The sequence below is a fragment of the Lampetra fluviatilis genome, chromosome 45, assembly GCF_964198595.1.
Source record: "Lampetra fluviatilis chromosome 45, kcLamFluv1.1, whole genome shotgun sequence".
Taxonomy (NCBI): Eukaryota; Metazoa; Chordata; class Hyperoartia; order Petromyzontiformes; family Petromyzontidae; genus Lampetra; species Lampetra fluviatilis.
In genome coordinates, this window is record NC_136319.1 from 1,580,047 (window position 1) to 1,597,178 (window position 17,132).

General features: G+C 47.2%; 1 protein-coding gene across 1 annotated transcript; it reads left to right on the forward strand.

Moving 5' to 3' along the window:
* Positions 1 to 8,444: 8,444 nt before the first annotated feature.
* LOC144947465 (E3 ubiquitin/ISG15 ligase TRIM25-like) lies at positions 8,445 to 15,568 on the forward strand. The gene is made up of 6 exons (XM_078876697.1): positions 8,445 to 9,013; positions 9,563 to 9,658; positions 10,172 to 10,405; positions 11,210 to 11,232; positions 11,563 to 11,663; positions 15,005 to 15,568. The coding sequence occupies exons 1-6, from the start codon at positions 8,456 to 8,458 to the stop codon at positions 15,550 to 15,552; spliced, it is 1,560 nt and encodes a 519-aa protein (XP_078732823.1). The 5' UTR covers positions 8,445 to 8,455; the 3' UTR covers positions 15,553 to 15,568.
* Positions 15,569 to 17,132: the final 1,564 nt, after the last annotated feature.

Here is a 17,132-nt window from a genome sequence, read left to right on the forward strand (position 1 = left end):
CGTCGTCAGTCGGCGGCACCAGGGCTGTAGCTCCCAACAGCTCATCCTCCTCCGTCTCGGCCTCTTCCTCCGACAGAGGCACGGGCAGGTTCTTTTTTCTGAGATGTTTAGACATCTTGACGATCGTCCAAACAGTCGCAGAATTACTTCTGACACCAGTGTAATAATCCTTCCAGAGACGGTATTCGGAATCGGTCCTTTTATTTCCACTCCACAATACACTTTGCTCACTCACTCTCCGTTGCTGGCAGACAACGGAGAGAGGACAGACCACGCACTAAGTCCCCACCGCGCACGTGGCAATCCCAGCCCCCGTCCGCGCGTGACCCTGCTCTTGTCAGTTTCAGTCTGCTCCCGATCGTTCCCCTCCACTCGCTCTTAATACCTTAGTCACGTGGTTCCCCCAGCCAATCGTACATGGACAGCTTTGACCATTCTCGATGGTTCCCTGTCAATCCCGGGACCACGCCCCTCATCCGGCTCCCCATTGGCTGGGGCCCCGAATGGCTAGGCCAATCACTCCTGATGACCTGTCGTGATGACGCATGGGCCATGGTCCCTATCTCAACCCTTATTGGCTACAAGCAGGACCGGCAAGCCAATCCCCACGTGAACCTTCTATGGCTGTTATTACATAGTTACTACTATAGTCAGTGGATACAACTATAGAGTCAGCAGATACTATACAGTTAGTCGTTACGAGTATATAGTCGGTAGATGCTACTGTAGGCCCAGTAAATACTACTATGGTCAGTAGTTATTACAGTCACTAAATACTACTACACAGTCAGTAGCTACTACTGGCTCAGTAGATACTACGGTACAGTCAGTAGATACTACTCAATAGATACCACTTCCTCTGTTGTATGTAAGGTGTTGTTAGTATATATACCTACGAGGGGTAAAGATATTTTTTGAGGGAGGGTGGAGACCACAATTTTCGGAAACCTTTTGACATCAACTATTTACCCCACACTTTCTACAACTTTTTGGACTTGTGAAAGCCTCTTATATATTTGTTGGTGGAGAAATGTACAAACAGCCCACCGGGCTTTGACAATACCTTAGTATCTGTGTATATATATGTAAAGTTTTTAAGAAATATATTTTTCACCCGGGCAAAGCCGGGTACTTCCGCTAGTACATAATACAGCTCTCGCCGGTTCTGCCACTCGTACAAGCCTTGCACAACACATTACACCCGCTGTCGTCTGAGCGCATGACTGATCCAGTTAAGGTTAGCAAGCCACTAGAGTTATGTGCTGTTAAATCATCGAGATTGACAAACTAATTTCTTTAGAACTATATTCTTGGTTCTTTCGGTAAAGTCACGTAGAAGGGAAATAATAAAATAATAAAATAGAACTGTTGATTATTGTATTTAGTTTGATTTTCTTTTCCCGCACCACTTATTAGCACGGTTGGCTAAGTACGGTGCCAAAAGAGTTAAACACACATACACACGTCTTGTATTCACCTGCATTGTGCCATCTCTTGAATTATATATTTTTTCTTTTATCCGATTTCGAAAAAAATGGCTCTTCTTGTTATTTTGGTTGCCCGGGTCTCTCGTGGCAGGCAAAGAGTTGGGGAGGGGCACAGACAAAAAACTGTGCCACATCTACACTATGGGAACCTCATTTGCCAGTAAAAATATGATACTGTAATTAGTTTTTTACCCTTCTATCTGGCAACAAAACTGACACCTTTTTACAAGGAGTCATGTTTGCATAGACCGCAATACCTGCAGTCATAATACAAACAAAAGACATAACTCTGATAATGTGCACTGTCCTTGAAGTTGATTGGTCCACACCCGAGACGGCTTTCCTTAGAGCCTAGTCTCACATGGGTTGGACCAGATGACGCCAAAAGGCGCACAACTCAAAGCCAATGCACCATCAGAGTATGAGAGCTCGGGGCAAGCATATATACTATGGGAACCTAATTTTCCAGTAAAAATATGATAATTTGCCAGATAGAAGGGTAAAAAACCAATTATCATATTTTTGGACCAACTTCAAGGACAGTGCACATTATCAGAGTTATGTCTTTTGTTTGCCCACATCTGCCGGCCGGGTCATCCTTGAAAAATAGCTTTAGATCTCGGTGAAAACTAGTCAGGGAAGTAAATTTCTGATTCGTATGATTCTGAAGTGTGAGTGGGCGAGTGGGAGGGTGGGTGAATGAGTGAGTGGGTGTTACAAGTGGGTGAGTGAGTGAGTGAGTGGTTGAGTGAGATGACAAGTGAGTGTGTGATTGTATCAGTGTGTGATTGGTCTTCATAGGGGCTCGCTAACAGCACATGCCCTTACAGTCTGCTAAGGCTATATGGGGGATCTTTTTGTATGTGTTTGGTCAAGTCAGTGGGTATGTAATTACGAAACGCTTTTATGTTGTCTTTTGGCAAAGTCGCCCTTGAAAACAAATAACTTTTTAGGACAATGGGATCTGCTCGGGGAAGTACACTTCTGGTTGTTCTGAAAAGCCTTGAGAAGCGGCCGTCAGTGTTTTTAGCTGCCATGATGCCTGTGCATTTCACCACGCTGTGCCTCAAGACGTTAGAGGAGCAGCGTGGTGTGATGTGCAAAGACCGAACCACTTGGGGAGGGGGATGTAGAAAGATGTATGGAAGACGCGTGTACAATAGCCGTGCATGTGAATGTGAAACAACAACAATGCAGGTGAAATAAGCGATGGGTGAGGCTGTGAATGATTGGGACGGGAATCTCCAGTCTCGGATATTGGATCTGAGATGGTGACATCTCCAACTTGGAGACAGATTCACACTGCTAGCAAAAGTCTCAAAGACACATACTCTAAGTATAAAGCAAGCATCAGGTGAGCGAGATAAGATCTCCAAACCATCGTAGCACTCAATCCATTGCTCTTTATTGCCATCAACACCAACTTGTGCGCTAAACTGTATAATGAGTTTATCTCTCGATACTCATCTCAGAATAAGCCACCAGAACTGAACCTCCCCGATTTATAATAACAACACTCATTTCTTCAACTGATTTTATTTTTCAAAGATTTAATCCCTTTGATATTTTTTGTTAATTTCAATGTGTGTCCTGTAGACGTGTTCACCTTGAAGCTGTTGTTTGTGCACCAAGGGCGCAGGTTCACATTCCAGGCAGTTTCAGTTGATGTAAATTCTGACAATGAAAATGTTTTAAGTATTTTACTTCCTTCTTTACCATCGCTGTAAGAGAGAGGTTCTGCTCCAACGTCTTTCTGAGCCACACAGAGAGCGATCCCAGCGATGCCATGGGTCATAGCGAGTGTGACTCCCAGTGAGAGTGTGGATAGTGAGCTGCTCTGCTCCATCTGCCTGGGCACGTTCGTCTGCTCCTTCACGCTGAGCTGCGGACACTTGTTCTGCTCTCAGTATGTGGGTTCATGTGCTCATGTCGTGGTTTTATCTCGATTCGTTTTTACCCCCCTGCCCCATATTCCCCGAGATTTCCCTTCAGCTGGAGTTGGAGATGCGAGTTGTGAAAGTGGAAAATCCAAACCAAAATAACCCAATACCACACAACTTTGAATCCAACAGAAACTTCCATTCATTAACCGTTCTTTCCTTTTGGTATTTAAAGATTTCCTTTAAATATATTTTTTTATAACTCACCCCCCCCCCCCCCCTGGGATCTGCATTTGAAAGTAATATGTACCGAGTGTGTAAACATAATGTGCTTGTAGCGGTCGTTATTTTCCATTTTCTGATTACAGTCTTGTCTTCAGTCTTTTGTTTCAATTAACTTTGAGAGATTGTTTTAAAGAAAATGAGAAAAACTGCCTGACCTAAGAAATACATTTTAATTTGGGGGAACACCGAGAGCAGAATGAGTGGCACGCCAAGAAAAAGTGTCCCAATTCTTTTTCTTCTTTAAAGAAAACCTGTGGCGTGTGAAATATTTAGCAAATACATTTTGCTATCAGGACAATTTTTTTATCGACAATGTGTAACATTTTGCCACTATTATTCTCACATTGCAATCCTCTATTAAACACCTCGAACTGGTTACCAGATGCCTGTCCAAATTCCTCACTCTGGTCTACAAATCCCTTCATGGTCTTGCCCCACCATATCTTGCCACTCATAAAATTCGAAGTCACCTCTCCATCTCTCTGTTCCACCTTCTCCTTGTGCGCTCTTTTTCTCTTCTTGCCCCCCTTGGTTGGAACAAACTTACCCTCCACATTAAGCAGTCACCTTCTCTCAATCATGTATGCTCCTCACTCAAAACTCACTTATTGTCCCCTAGCTCACCCTACGACCCCTTCATCTCCCCCTCATAACCACCACTGTTACTGTTCCATCTTCATATTCTCATTATATGGCTATCCTTGATTCCCAAATCAATAATTCCATTCATCATCATTTATTGCCATGAATTCCGTTAGTCTGTTGATTTCTCAATCCCTTGTCCTGGTGAGGGTCGTGGCGGCAGCATGTTTAAAAGGGCTGGCCAGACCTCCCTTGCCCTGGCGACAGACTCTAGCCCTTCCTGGGGAATTCCCAGGCATTCCCAGGCCATTCGAGCGATACAGTCCCACCAGCATGTCCTGGGCCGGCCCTGGGGTCTTCGCCCAGTGGGACGTTCCCGGTAGAGTTCCAGGCAGAGTCTAATGATGAGCATCCTTGCCAGGTGCCCGAACCACCCCAAATGGCTCCTCTAGATCTGGAGGATCAGCGGCTCGACTTTGCTCCTGTCCGGATTACCGAACTCCTCACCGTTCACGGAGAGGGAGCCTGCCACCTTTGCGGAGAAACCTCATTCCAGCCCCTTGTACCCACGATCTCATCTTTACAGTCATTACTCAGAGCTCATGACCATAGGTGAGGGTGGGAATGTAGACCAACCTGTAAACCGAGAGCTTTGTTCGAGAACTTAGCCCCCGCTTCACTACCACAGAATCCGCAGACCCATCTCCCGCTACCACCTACCATCACTCGATAAAGAGACTCCGAGGCACTTTAACTCCTCCACCAAGGGCAGCTGTTCCCCCCTCACTTGGAGAGAGCAATCCACCGTCTCCTAGGAGTCAACTATGACCTCAGATTTCAAGGTGCTGATCCTCATCAAACCGTTCAAGTGCACGCTGGAGATCACAGACTGACGTGGCAAGAAGAACCTTATATGCATAAAGCAGCGACGCCACCCCAATGCCCCCATACTGGATACTTTACTTACCTCGGCTGCACCTTGATATCCTGTCCATGAAAGGCACAAACAGGAGTGGAGACAACACGCACATTTGGCAGACTCAAACACCCACAGTGAACGATTTTGATTTAACTGCAAGAATATGTATACAGCGCTCACTCTGGGAATAGAGGGACAGGATCGTGAACAAAAGTGGCACCGGCACATCATACTCCCACATTACCTTCCACATGATATTGTGGGGAACACAGTCATATGCTTTCTCCAAGTCTACAAATCAGAGGTAGACTGGAGAAGCATACTCCCATGACCCGTCAAATATCTGTGAGAGGGAAAAGAGCTGGTCCATTGTTCCAAGACCATGACAGAATCCGCATTGTTCCTCCTGAATCTGCGGCTCGACCATATATTTAGCTTTCACTAAATTCCCACATCATCACAGATTTGCCCATTGCTTCCTCTCATCTAATTCATTCACCTCATCTCCACCATTACATACATATGTTGTACCATTGTTAATTAATTATAAAGTCTGAGCCAATGTTGCAGCCGACTTCAAATGCGGTTGTTATTGTAACGAACTTACGACTGTGTGAGAGCAGCACACACTTAGACTCGTATAAGACTGTGATTATTGGTTCAGACTTACAAATTTCTTTAAAAAACGCACGACTATAGGGTTATTACTTGTCTTGTGCCCACGACTTGAAAGACAAAATAGGATTGCTCGTAGACGAAGTTCTTGGCCTTGCAACCAAATCCATGCACTGCCTGAATAGCTACACAGCAACAGGCGTCATCATTTTACGAAGCTATGGTACCCTATACCTTGATATTTGGCCAACTCAATTAGTGTCTATAAAACAAAAACTAAAACTTACTAGGTAAGGCCCACTGAGCTATATGGTGGGCGAGTTCTCTTTGGAAGACATTTGCAACCCATTGTGTAACTCCGTGCTCCTTAACGGATGTAATTTGATTTGGCACAAGCTGAGCCGAATTATTTTTGACCCCGATGCAAGTTAACCACGCATTGCACGACCACCGTTTCCAAAGCAGTGAGGGTGGCCCGTGGTAAAAATATTCAAATATTTCACCTGGGAAATGTCCCTCAAGGTGGAACCTCTCATTACAGTAGCAAGAGAAGGTGTCCAGGGTGCGACGCACGGCAATAAAAGCAAGAATGAGCATCAATAAGAATTTAAAAAATGTCTTTCAAATGTAACCCATCAACCTTATTGCAAAAACACCCCCATACAGAAAGGCAGTTCTCGCCGGTTCTGCCACTCGTACAAGCCATGCACAAAGCATCCCACCTGCTCTTGCCTGAGCACAAGACTCATCCGGTTCAGTCAGGAAGCCACCAGAGCTTTGCACTTTTAAATAATCAAAATTGACAAATTAATTTATTTAGAACTGCGTCTTGTTATGTTTAGTTTATTGTCTTTCCCCCCACACCTCCGATGAGCACGCTTGGTTACGTACCATGTGAACGAAGTTCAACACATACATATATACACGTCTCATATTTACATTCATTGTGGCAGCTCTAGAAATTTTTAGTTTTTTTACCGAATTCGCAAATAATGGCTCTTCTTGTTATTTTGGTTGCTCGGGTCTCTCGTGGTGGGCAGAGAGTTGGGGAGGGCCAAGCCACCAACGACAAAACTTGGCTACATCTGCTGGCCAGGTCGTAGCTCAGTGGGCTCTCGTCAGGGAAGTAAACTTCTGGTTCTTCTGATTCTGAAGTGTGTGAGAGTAGGTGAGTGGGTGGGTGAGTGTGTGAGTGTGTGTGAGTGTGTGAGTGGGTAATTGTGGGGTGCGGTGGTGTAGCGGTTAGCGCGCTGTGCTACGAACCTGGAGACCCGAGTTCGATTCCCGCTCACGGCCAACACCAGTGACGATTATCTGAACTGGTGCTGGGCCTCCCCTAGGTCAACCCCGTGCCGGCCCTCATAGGTGCTCGCTTACAGCAATTGCCCCAACAGTCTGTTAAGGTTAAACAGGAAATGGAATGCTTTGATGACGTCTGTCGGCCGAAACCCCATCGAAAAATTACTTTTGAGCTCAATTGGCTCTACTCAGGGAAGTTAACTTCTGGTTCTTTTGACAAACCTTGAAGAGCAGCCATCAGGCTTTGTTTCGCTGCCAAGATGCCTGTGCATCGCACCACACTGTGCCTCAACACGCTGGAGGTGGTGTGATGAGTAAATCCCGGACCACTTGGGGAGGGGAGGGGGATGTAGAAAGACGGATGGAGGACGCGTGTACAAAATTCGTACATGCGAATATGAAACAACGCAGGTGAAATAGGTGGTGGGTGTGGCTGTGAATGGTCGGAATGGGAATCTCCAATCTCGGACAAGGTGAGAGTGAGAGACGGTGACATCGCCAGCAGTGGGTGATGGAGGCAGGTAGAGTTGGTGATACATTCACACTGCTAGTCAAAGGTTCCAGGATGGGTAGCAGGAGTCCACAGACAAATTCCATCTCAGATGCCACAATGAGATTCAAGCAACTCATCATGTTGGGGTAATTACACTCAGATGGAGTTACTGGACATCATGAAATATCTACAACGATACCAACTATTTAATTTTTATTTTACTAGGTAAGGGTCACTGAGCTATGTGGCTCTTTTTCAGAAGCGACCTGCCTATCACAAAAAAAAAATTGCTTAATCAAGTGGCTTAGGTGGAAATTGTTTGCAGCCAAATACTCTAAATGCGTGATGTTGATTTTAAATAGGAGGTTAACTCGGAGGACCCAGATACAAATTCCCGCGACCAAGGGGAGAGAGAGAAATACGCAAACTTTAAATATAAAGCAGCCATAAGGAGAGTGAGATAACATCTCACAATCATGGTGGCACCCAATCCATTGCTCTGTCTTACCATAGACACCAACTTTTGTGCTGAGCTCTGGAAGGATGAGTCTTTCTCTCGAAACTCATCTCATGAATGAGCCACCGCAGCTGAGCCTCACCGATTTATATTACAACACTCATTTCTTTAAATGTATATATTGGTTAAAATATTAGATTCCTCTGATACATTTTGTTCATGTCAAGCTGTGTATTGTAACCATGTTAACCTTGAAGCTGCTGTTTGTGCACCAAAGGCATGGGTTCACATTCCGGGCAGTGTCTGGTGATGTGAGTGACGACAATGAAAATATTTTGAGTATTTTACTTCCTTCTTCACCGTCACTATAAGAGAGAGGTCCTGGTTAAGCGTCTATCTGAGTCACACAGCGAGCGATCTCAGCGAAGCCCATGAATCATGGCTAGCACGACTCCCAGTGAGAGTGTGGATAGTGAGCTGCGCTGCTCCATCTGCCTGGACACGTTCGTCTGCCCCTCCACGCTGAGCTGTGGACACTCGTTCTGCCTCCGGTGCTTGGATGCCGCCTGGGAGACGGCGAGCAGTTTCACCTGTCCACAGTGCCGAGCGACCTTCCTTGTCCAACCCCAGCTGAGGAAGAACGAGGCCCTCGCCAACCTGGCGGAGCAGTTCAGAATTGGTGATGGGATGGCCACGGCCGTTGTTTGTGACATCTGCGGTGACGGCCAGACTCCTGCAGTGAAGACCTGCCTGAGATGCGAGATGTCCTACTGTTTTTCACACTTCAGGACTCACGTGGAGAATCCCAGGTTGAGAGACCACGCTGTGGTGGATCCCACTGCGAGCTTGGATGAGCGAAAATGCCCTCACCACAGTGAGCAGCTGAATTTCTACTGCACAGTAGACAGCAGCCTGATCTGCTCATCTTGCACCATCGCAGTTGAACACAAAGGACACAAGGTCCTGACGCTGAAGGACGAGCACGAGAGACGAAAGGTGAGGCCCTCAAAGTGAGACACCGCAAGACAATGTGACAAATTCTGTCACTGGGCTGCACAACATGTCATGAAAAACACATAATTGCGTGTCCATGCTCTCTGGTATGACTCTGTGTCTCTGCCTGTGTAGCCAATCTTCCTTGTTGGTGTTTTAAGAAACAGCCTCAGCATGTATTGAATGCTCAACTATCACGAAACATAACTTCTGTGTAACGGAATTAAATGGATAGATATTTTAGACTGATATCACATCCACTTGATAGACAATTATTCTAGATTTATCTTCTAAACTAGACAGCTGTGGGCACATGGGCCTTTGGTTCCGAGTTGGTACAGACACCAAGCCAGCACGGCTCCAGCCGGCTGCTGCTACAACGAGGCATCAGCTTGCCCACTCCCCATTCCCCCCATCTCAGTCACCATACAAAGGCAGCGTGGAGATGAGGGCCTTCGCTGTGGAGTGGTCGGTGTGGAGGGAAGGGCGGTGTGAGGGATGCCTCAGGGGGGCTGGAGTCTCCCCCAGGTGACGTCTCGCCTCTCACTACAGACGCGCGTAGGGGAGGAGACGCGAGTGGTGGAGGAGAAGAGGAAGGAGGCGGAGGAGTCCGTGAAGCGGATGGAGGCCGCTCGCAAGGAGGCGCAGGTACCGTGTCCGGGTCTGGATCTGTGATGCTCCTTGTGAGGATGACTTTCTCTTATTCGACTCACCTTCAGTGGGCTACACAATTAGTGTGACAACTTTACAGTAGATTGCATTTTTGATTCCTGAATATTTCAAGTTCTTACATGCCTCTGCTGGTTTTGAATTCGGAATACATATTGAGCATGTTTTTTTCACCCGAATAGTTTGTTAGCTATTTATACAACCTGTAAATACAAGTTTAGCTAAATAGTTACAGATTCATGTAATGCATTATATTATATTAAAATGGCTAATGTTTGGATATATATGTGGCTGTGTATGAATCATAATTAGAAATTGTTATAAATCATCATATTTAAAATGTGCCATAGCCATGAGCTTGTTGCAGATTGTTTTTAGATGCTTTGCAATGATGTGACCCCTATGGATTGCATTAGTCCTCCTGTACAAGAGGATGCATGAAAAGCTTTGCAAATTAATTCATGAAAAAACTCAAATCATACATCCTTACAGGATATCATTACCGAGACCAAGGTTCGCATCTCAGACCATTTCTCTCGCATGAGAGCGGTAGTCGACGAGGACGAGAGGGAGGCTCTACGTCGCGTTGAGGTGAAGGGGCGTGAGCTGCTGTCCCGGATCGAGGAGGACATCGCTCGTCACGAGCGGGAGATCGGCGAGCTCCAGGCAGCGGCCGCTCGCCTGCGCGCTCTGCAGCACGAGAGGGACTCGCTCGCCTTCCTGCAGGTGCGGAGCGCCTCTGTGGGGACGGGTGGTGATGAGGTTATTTGTTGCTTCGTTTGTCCCATGCGTGGTGTTACTTGGCAATACTCGCACGCGTGATGCATGCACCTAGTCTGAATTAAACACAACACAAGGCTCCGTAAACACATCTCCTGCACGCATTAAATAACAAGCTTGAAAATTATCTATGGAATATGTATTCCATAGATTGATTATTTCATAGAAGTAGTACTGTGAAAAGGCTAACAGACCTGGTGGGGGAAAAGGGCGCTAATGAATACTTGATAAGTATGCATGAATATATGGGAGACGCTCTCAATTCAAACTTAAGCCTTTGATCCATGCCAATTCCTAGCTTGAAAACATGCAGCACACAACTTTGTACAATGTGTTGCGATGTGTTCTATATTGTATTTTTTATCACAAAATAGTACAATAATATTTGTTTTACCAATTTTAAATTACTTTTATTTGTCATCGATACATCATTAACTTCAAAGATGTTCAAGCATAGTAATGGATGCATGGAGAGCGTACCGATGATTGGGCACGGTTGTGTTCATGGATGGCGGTTGCTCGCAATCTCGTGTCACAGTGGTAATGGTTTAAGGGGCTAAGCCCTCTTGTTGAGACTCCTTGAAGACAAAATTGCCCGTGGCTTTATTTGTTAACGCGACTGCCATTCATGACTCGGTGCAGCCAAAGCGGGGCTTGCCTACCAATCATCACGTTCTCCACCCTGTGACACGATACGGTCATGTGACTGCAGACGAAGCGGCTCACAGCTCCTGTCTCTGTCTCCTGCAGGTTCACATGAAGGAGACGCTCAGGTGAGAACGCCTGCCCCCGCATGGCTTACGACGTGATGTATGTGATGTATGTACGTGATGTATGTACTTATGTTGAACTTCTCATGCACTGAACGTAGCCAACCACAATAACTGGAGGTACGGGGCATAGTGCTGTGCGAAAAACTGTTCTGTGTGTACTGACTGTATGATGACGATGCTGTGTATAATATGTGTGTGCTGATTGTTTGTGGTGATGATGATGTGTGTTATGATCATGCTGTATGAGATACTGGCTGTGTACTGACTGTGTGTGAGGCAATAACTATGTCACTCTTCTGGCGCCCTGTGGTTATCCTGGTTTCACATCAGGGGCAATCAGAGGGGAGCTTCACGCTCAGGTCCCAGCCACGACAGCACCACCGTGATCAGAGCCCTGGAGGGAACTGTGGTCAAGCTGCTGGCGTTCATGCGTGAGTGCCATCGACCTTGCAGGCCACGGGATGGTAGTCTCATGACAAGAGATTAATGGCGTATGATTGACCGTGTTTGTGTCCGACTGTGTGTGTGTTTGTGTGTGTTGGGTTGTGTGTGAGACTGTGTGTGTTTTCCTGTGTGTGTGTCTGATTGTGTGGGTGTGTCTGGCTGTGGGGAGTGGTAGTCTAGTAGTTAGTGCTCTGTGCTACAAACCTGGCGACCTGGGTTCGATTCCCGCTCATGGCCAAGACCAGTGACGCTTATCTAAACCGTAACTGGGCCTCCCCTAATTCGACTCAGCCTCAAATGAGTACCTGGTGCATGTGTAAAGATCACCACGAGGAAGACAAGGGCGGCCGGGCGTGGTGCCGGCCACCCACCCCTGGCCTTCATAGGTGCTCGCGAACAGCACTTCTCCCAATCTGTTACAGGGTATACAGGGGATCTTTGTCGTGTGTGTGTTGGTTTGTCTTTGTGTGCGTTTATCTTTGTGTTTCCCTGACTGTGTGTGTGTCTCATTGTCGTTGTCTTTGTTACGTGTGTGTGTGTTTGATTGTGTGCATATTTGTCTGTGTGCGCATTTTAAATGGGAGTGGTAGCGTAGCAGTTAGTTATCTGGTTTTAAAACTAATTTCTTTAGAACTACTTGTTGTGTTTTGTTTGTTGTCCTTCCCCCGCAGCTCCGATTCATGCAGTTAGTTACCTAGTCTGAAAGAAGTGCAGCATACAGACAGAAGGACACAGCAGCAGTCAAACCACTTCTCGGACAAAAAATCACTTACTCTTACTCACACACTCACTTACCTACCCTCTCAATCACCCACTCATTTACCCACTCACTTGCCCACCAACTAACCCACCAACTCACCCAATCACACTTTACACACCACTTACACCCTCATCCACTCACTCACCCACTCATTCACTCACATATCCACTCACTCACCTCTTACCCTCTCAATCACCCTCTTACCCTCTCAATCACCCTCTTACCCACTCAATCACCATCTCACCCACACTCTTACACCACCACTAACCCACCCTCACTCACCTACTAACCCACACACTCACTTACTCACCCACTCATCCACTTACTCACCCACTCAATCATCAACTCCCTCACTCATTAAGAGTACGCATGACTAGTCTGAGTTTACTTATATACCCAGATGGTAGTGTACACATTCCAGCATAAGTGATGTTGTGTACACACTGAGTGGTGGGATGGTGATTCACGTACTGGACATCGTGGGGTCGATTCCTGTCTAAGCAGCGTTGAGCCGGGCTATTGCTGAGATGGGTGAACACCGTGCATAGCAGGTGCTATAGGCTGTGAAGCGAGCTGGCTGTCACAAATGATAGCTTGACAAAGTTGGTGATATCATCATCACGTGGACATTTATAGTAGCAGCTAAATAGTCTAAACACGCCTTCCTAAATGTGGAGGGAAAACCCGGAGGACCCGGAGAGCTTCGGTCATCAACATTTATTTAATTAAATTAACACTCGATTTAAAGCTTTCGTGACTGCAGGGATTCATCTTCTTGGTTCTTTCGGTAAAGTCACGTAGAAGGGAAGTAATAAAATAATACAAATAAAACATAATAAAATGAAATAATTCTCACGACGTTTCCGCTACAACGCAAGCAGCCGTCTTCAGGTGAAGAATGAGACACTACCAAGCTAGGAGCTTATATATAAACTGGGTTCGAGGTGGAAGAGCGCCTTAACTAAAAGAATGTGCATATGAAGAGGAATTTAGGATATTCATGGGAAAATGCGTAGGAGGTGGGCGGGGGGGGGTTTCAAAGTCATATTATGCCCATGCATTATGCAGGATCAGCAGCACCAAGGGGGGGTGCAGGGAGTAGCATTAACAAAGGAAAGGAATGTTAATGATATGTAGCTGCAGTTACTAAACAACCACGTAGAAAACTAAAGTATAAACTACATAAAAAACTAAAGTATAAACTGCATAGCACCATCAGTATACTTACTATACTCTACAATAAGCTGAGTTACTAACAGCAAGTAATACATTACAATTCTACGTCGTAAAAATTATATAATATGCTTCCATCTAAACTTTATTCTCTTACATCACACGAGCATATACCGCACTATATACTAGTATTAGCATACGAGTATGTGTACTATAGTATTAGTTTACTAGTATGTGTCCTATAGAATAATAGTATTTGTATACTAGTAAGTGTACTAATGAGTATTAGTATGTGTACACAAATGCACGATACTATTCGTATGTGTACACAAATATTAACAAATGCCAGTATGTGTACACAAATAATAAAGATAACCAGCAGATGTACATACATTTCAATGAATACTCTTATGTGTACACAAATACTAGTCCTGTATGCATGTGTCATACATGTGATGATCATTGTGTTACATATCAATGTGTAGTGGATTCAACTGAGTCGCAGACGTACTCTTTGGAGGCAACACATTTATTTAACACCAACACACAGGGTAACTGCCCCTGAACAGAATAACAACCTATGATGGTGACCACCAAGCTAACTACACTGATTACAATGCAACTGGTGTAGTTAGCCAGGTGGTGACCACCAGGCTAACTACACTAATTACAACGTAACTGGTGTAGTTAGCCAGGTGGTGACCACCAGGCTAACTGCACTAATTACAACGTAACTGCTACTACGGACCGGACCACAGCTTGGGTCCAAGTCCACGTGTTGGAGACTCTGTAGAACGTAGGCGAAGGTTTCTTCAGGATGAACAACAACGCCGGTCCCTCTGTGGACCCGGCTTATAATCTCTGCGGCGTGGCTGGCTCCACCCTCGGCCACGACCACCTTCCAGAATCCTCGAGCAGGATCTGGCCTCCGACCACATGACCACCCCTAGCCCTTACTTGGGGGCCCTTTGTAGACTTAACCGGTCACGTGTCCTCTCAGGTCAACCAGAGTGCCATGGCCTTTCGTAACCCCTTTCCTACGGCCGGCACTCCCACACCCTGTCCTGTAGGGCTTGCACTGCACGCCAAGCGTGATGCCATCCAGCGCTATCAATCAGCACTGACCGAGCCCCTCTAGGGCCGGTACTACACCCATACCCTACTGGTATCCGCAATGTCAATACACCGCATGCCGTGCCTCTCTAGGGCCGGAATTACACAGTGACATCTCGCGATGTCACTACAAATGTATCACATTCTGCAGTATGACTACAACACAACAGACAACACAACACCAGCGTGTTTTTGTGTACATGCTACGTGAACTGCTCGTGCCGCTACTACGCACGCATCGCCATGACCGCTGTGTGGGTGTCATCGCTGTCCTCACCACAGATGGACGCTCACCAACTCTGGACACAAACTCAGCCTACAACCGCCTCCAGATTTCCTCGGATCTCAGGACGGTGACGGTGGGCGGTGTCCCCCAGGGTCGCCCCCATCACCCACACCGCTTTGATTGCTGGTCACAAGCCCTGTGCTTTGAGAGCTTCTCATCGGGTCAGCATTACTGGGTGGTGGACGTGGGGAGCGCGGGGCTGTGTTGGATTGGAGTCACGTACGGGACGATCCCACGGAGTGGGCGTGGTGCTGATTGTGGCCTGGGAGGGAGTGACGTCTCCTGGTGTCTACAGAAAGCTGGTAAAAGCTTATCAGTGCGGCATGGCGGGGTAGAGACCTCACTGTCGGTGCCGGAGCCTCCGCGGAGAGTCGGGGTTCATCTGGACTGGGACGCGGGGCTGCTGTCGTTTTACAGCGCTGACTCGATGACACTGCTGCACTCTTTTCGCCAAACCTTCACTCATCCCCTATATCCTGGGCTGCTGATGGGGTCGAAAGTTGGTGACTCAGTGAGGATTGTGGATCTGTGTGGTGCGTCCTGAGAGTGGTGAACATGAACAGCGCAGAGGGCAGACGCCACGACGCACGGCACTCACCACCCTCGTCACCGTCACGCGCAGTGCCACGCCCGTGACTGGCTGGTGGCTGTCGGTGGCTAGGGGCTGTGTGCCTCTCCATCACAACGGCCGGGGGGAGGGCTGAGTATGAACAATCCTCACTACCTTCATGGGGGGGGGGGTGATAAAATAAGTGCCACTCTGTGTGTGAGGCTAACGTAGATGTATTCACCCTGCCAGAGAAGCGTGACTGTAGTGTAGGGGTGTATAATTAGCAATGGTGAACTGGGATGTGTTTATACACTGGTGGTGTCATGGGTTGTGGGAGAAATACAACAACAATAATATTGATTTTAAAAAGTATAAATGTACACGTACGACAGTGGTATTCTGACGCTTGCATCGTCGATTCTACAATAAAAGTACAGAACACCAACAACGTAGTTGTCTACAGCGTCCTTCGTGCTCACTGCATCCCGCAACGCTGTTCATTAATGAAACACGATGACCAAATCATCTACACAGCCACTGCCAAGCAAGTTAAATCTACAAATTAATAAACAAATAAAGAGATGGCTACAAACACAAAAGGCGCCAACAATGTCCGAGCTGTTCAAGTTACCTGCTGCTGCATCATGGACGTGATGTCACCACGCTAGCTCTCACAACGCGGTGACGTCACCACGCATGATTCTCCAACGCGGTGACGTCACCACGCACGCTGCCCACCCTCTCCCCTCACCGCCCCAGGCGCTCCCCCCACGCCCGCCCCTCACCACTGCAACATCTGTGAACACAAAGAGCTTCACAGCTCATCGGATTCCACCTTCACTACAAACACAGATTCTGACATTCTGGATTCCCACCACTGAGGGAGTCCCGCGTTGGCGACAACAAAAACAAACAGAGGCACTGAGGGGCAACCTGCAGCCTCGCTGTGACCCAGCACTGGTGGGGGGGGGGTTGGTGGATCACCACTGATGCTGCTGGGAACTCCCCACGAGGGCGAGTCGACGAGGCGCCACGTGGCCCTGGTGCTCACCAGGAGAAGGCGGTAGAGCAACAACAACAACAACCACCACCACAACAACAATCACTATCACCACAACCACCACCACAACCACCACAACAACCACCACAACAACCACCACCACAACAAACACCACAACAACAATCACCACAATCACCACCACAACCACCACAACAATCACCACAACCACCACAACAATCACCACAACCACCACAACAACCACAAACACCACAACAACCACCACCACAACAACCACCACTACAACAACCACCACCACAACAACCATCACAATCACTACCACATCAACCATCACCACAACCACAACCACCACAACAAACACCACCACCACGCGTGAACTTCACCCAGTGAAGTTGACGATGACGTGCTCACTGCGCGCTGCCAAGAGCATCCACGCACATCTGCTGCTCCACCGGGAGTCGAGCATCGCCGCCTGCGCGTCGACGAGGTGCCTTGCTGCACGCCTGATGACCCTCCAACCGACCAAGTCTTTGAGACGACTCGCCCTTCGGGATGG

Excerpts from the sequence above, each read along its gene's own strand:
- LOC144947465 (XM_078876697.1), top strand. The coding sequence starts at position 8,456 with ATGGCTAGCACGACTCCCAGTGAGAGTGTGGATAGTGAGCTGCGCTGC. Across the intron at positions 9,014-9,562 it reads ACGAGCACGAGAGACGAAAG|ACGCGCGTAGGGGAGGAGAC; the intron begins GTGAGGCCCTCA and ends CTCTCACTACAG. Across the intron at positions 11,664-15,004 it reads CAAGCTGCTGGCGTTCATGC|ATGGACGCTCACCAACTCTG; the intron begins GTGAGTGCCATC and ends TCCTCACCACAG.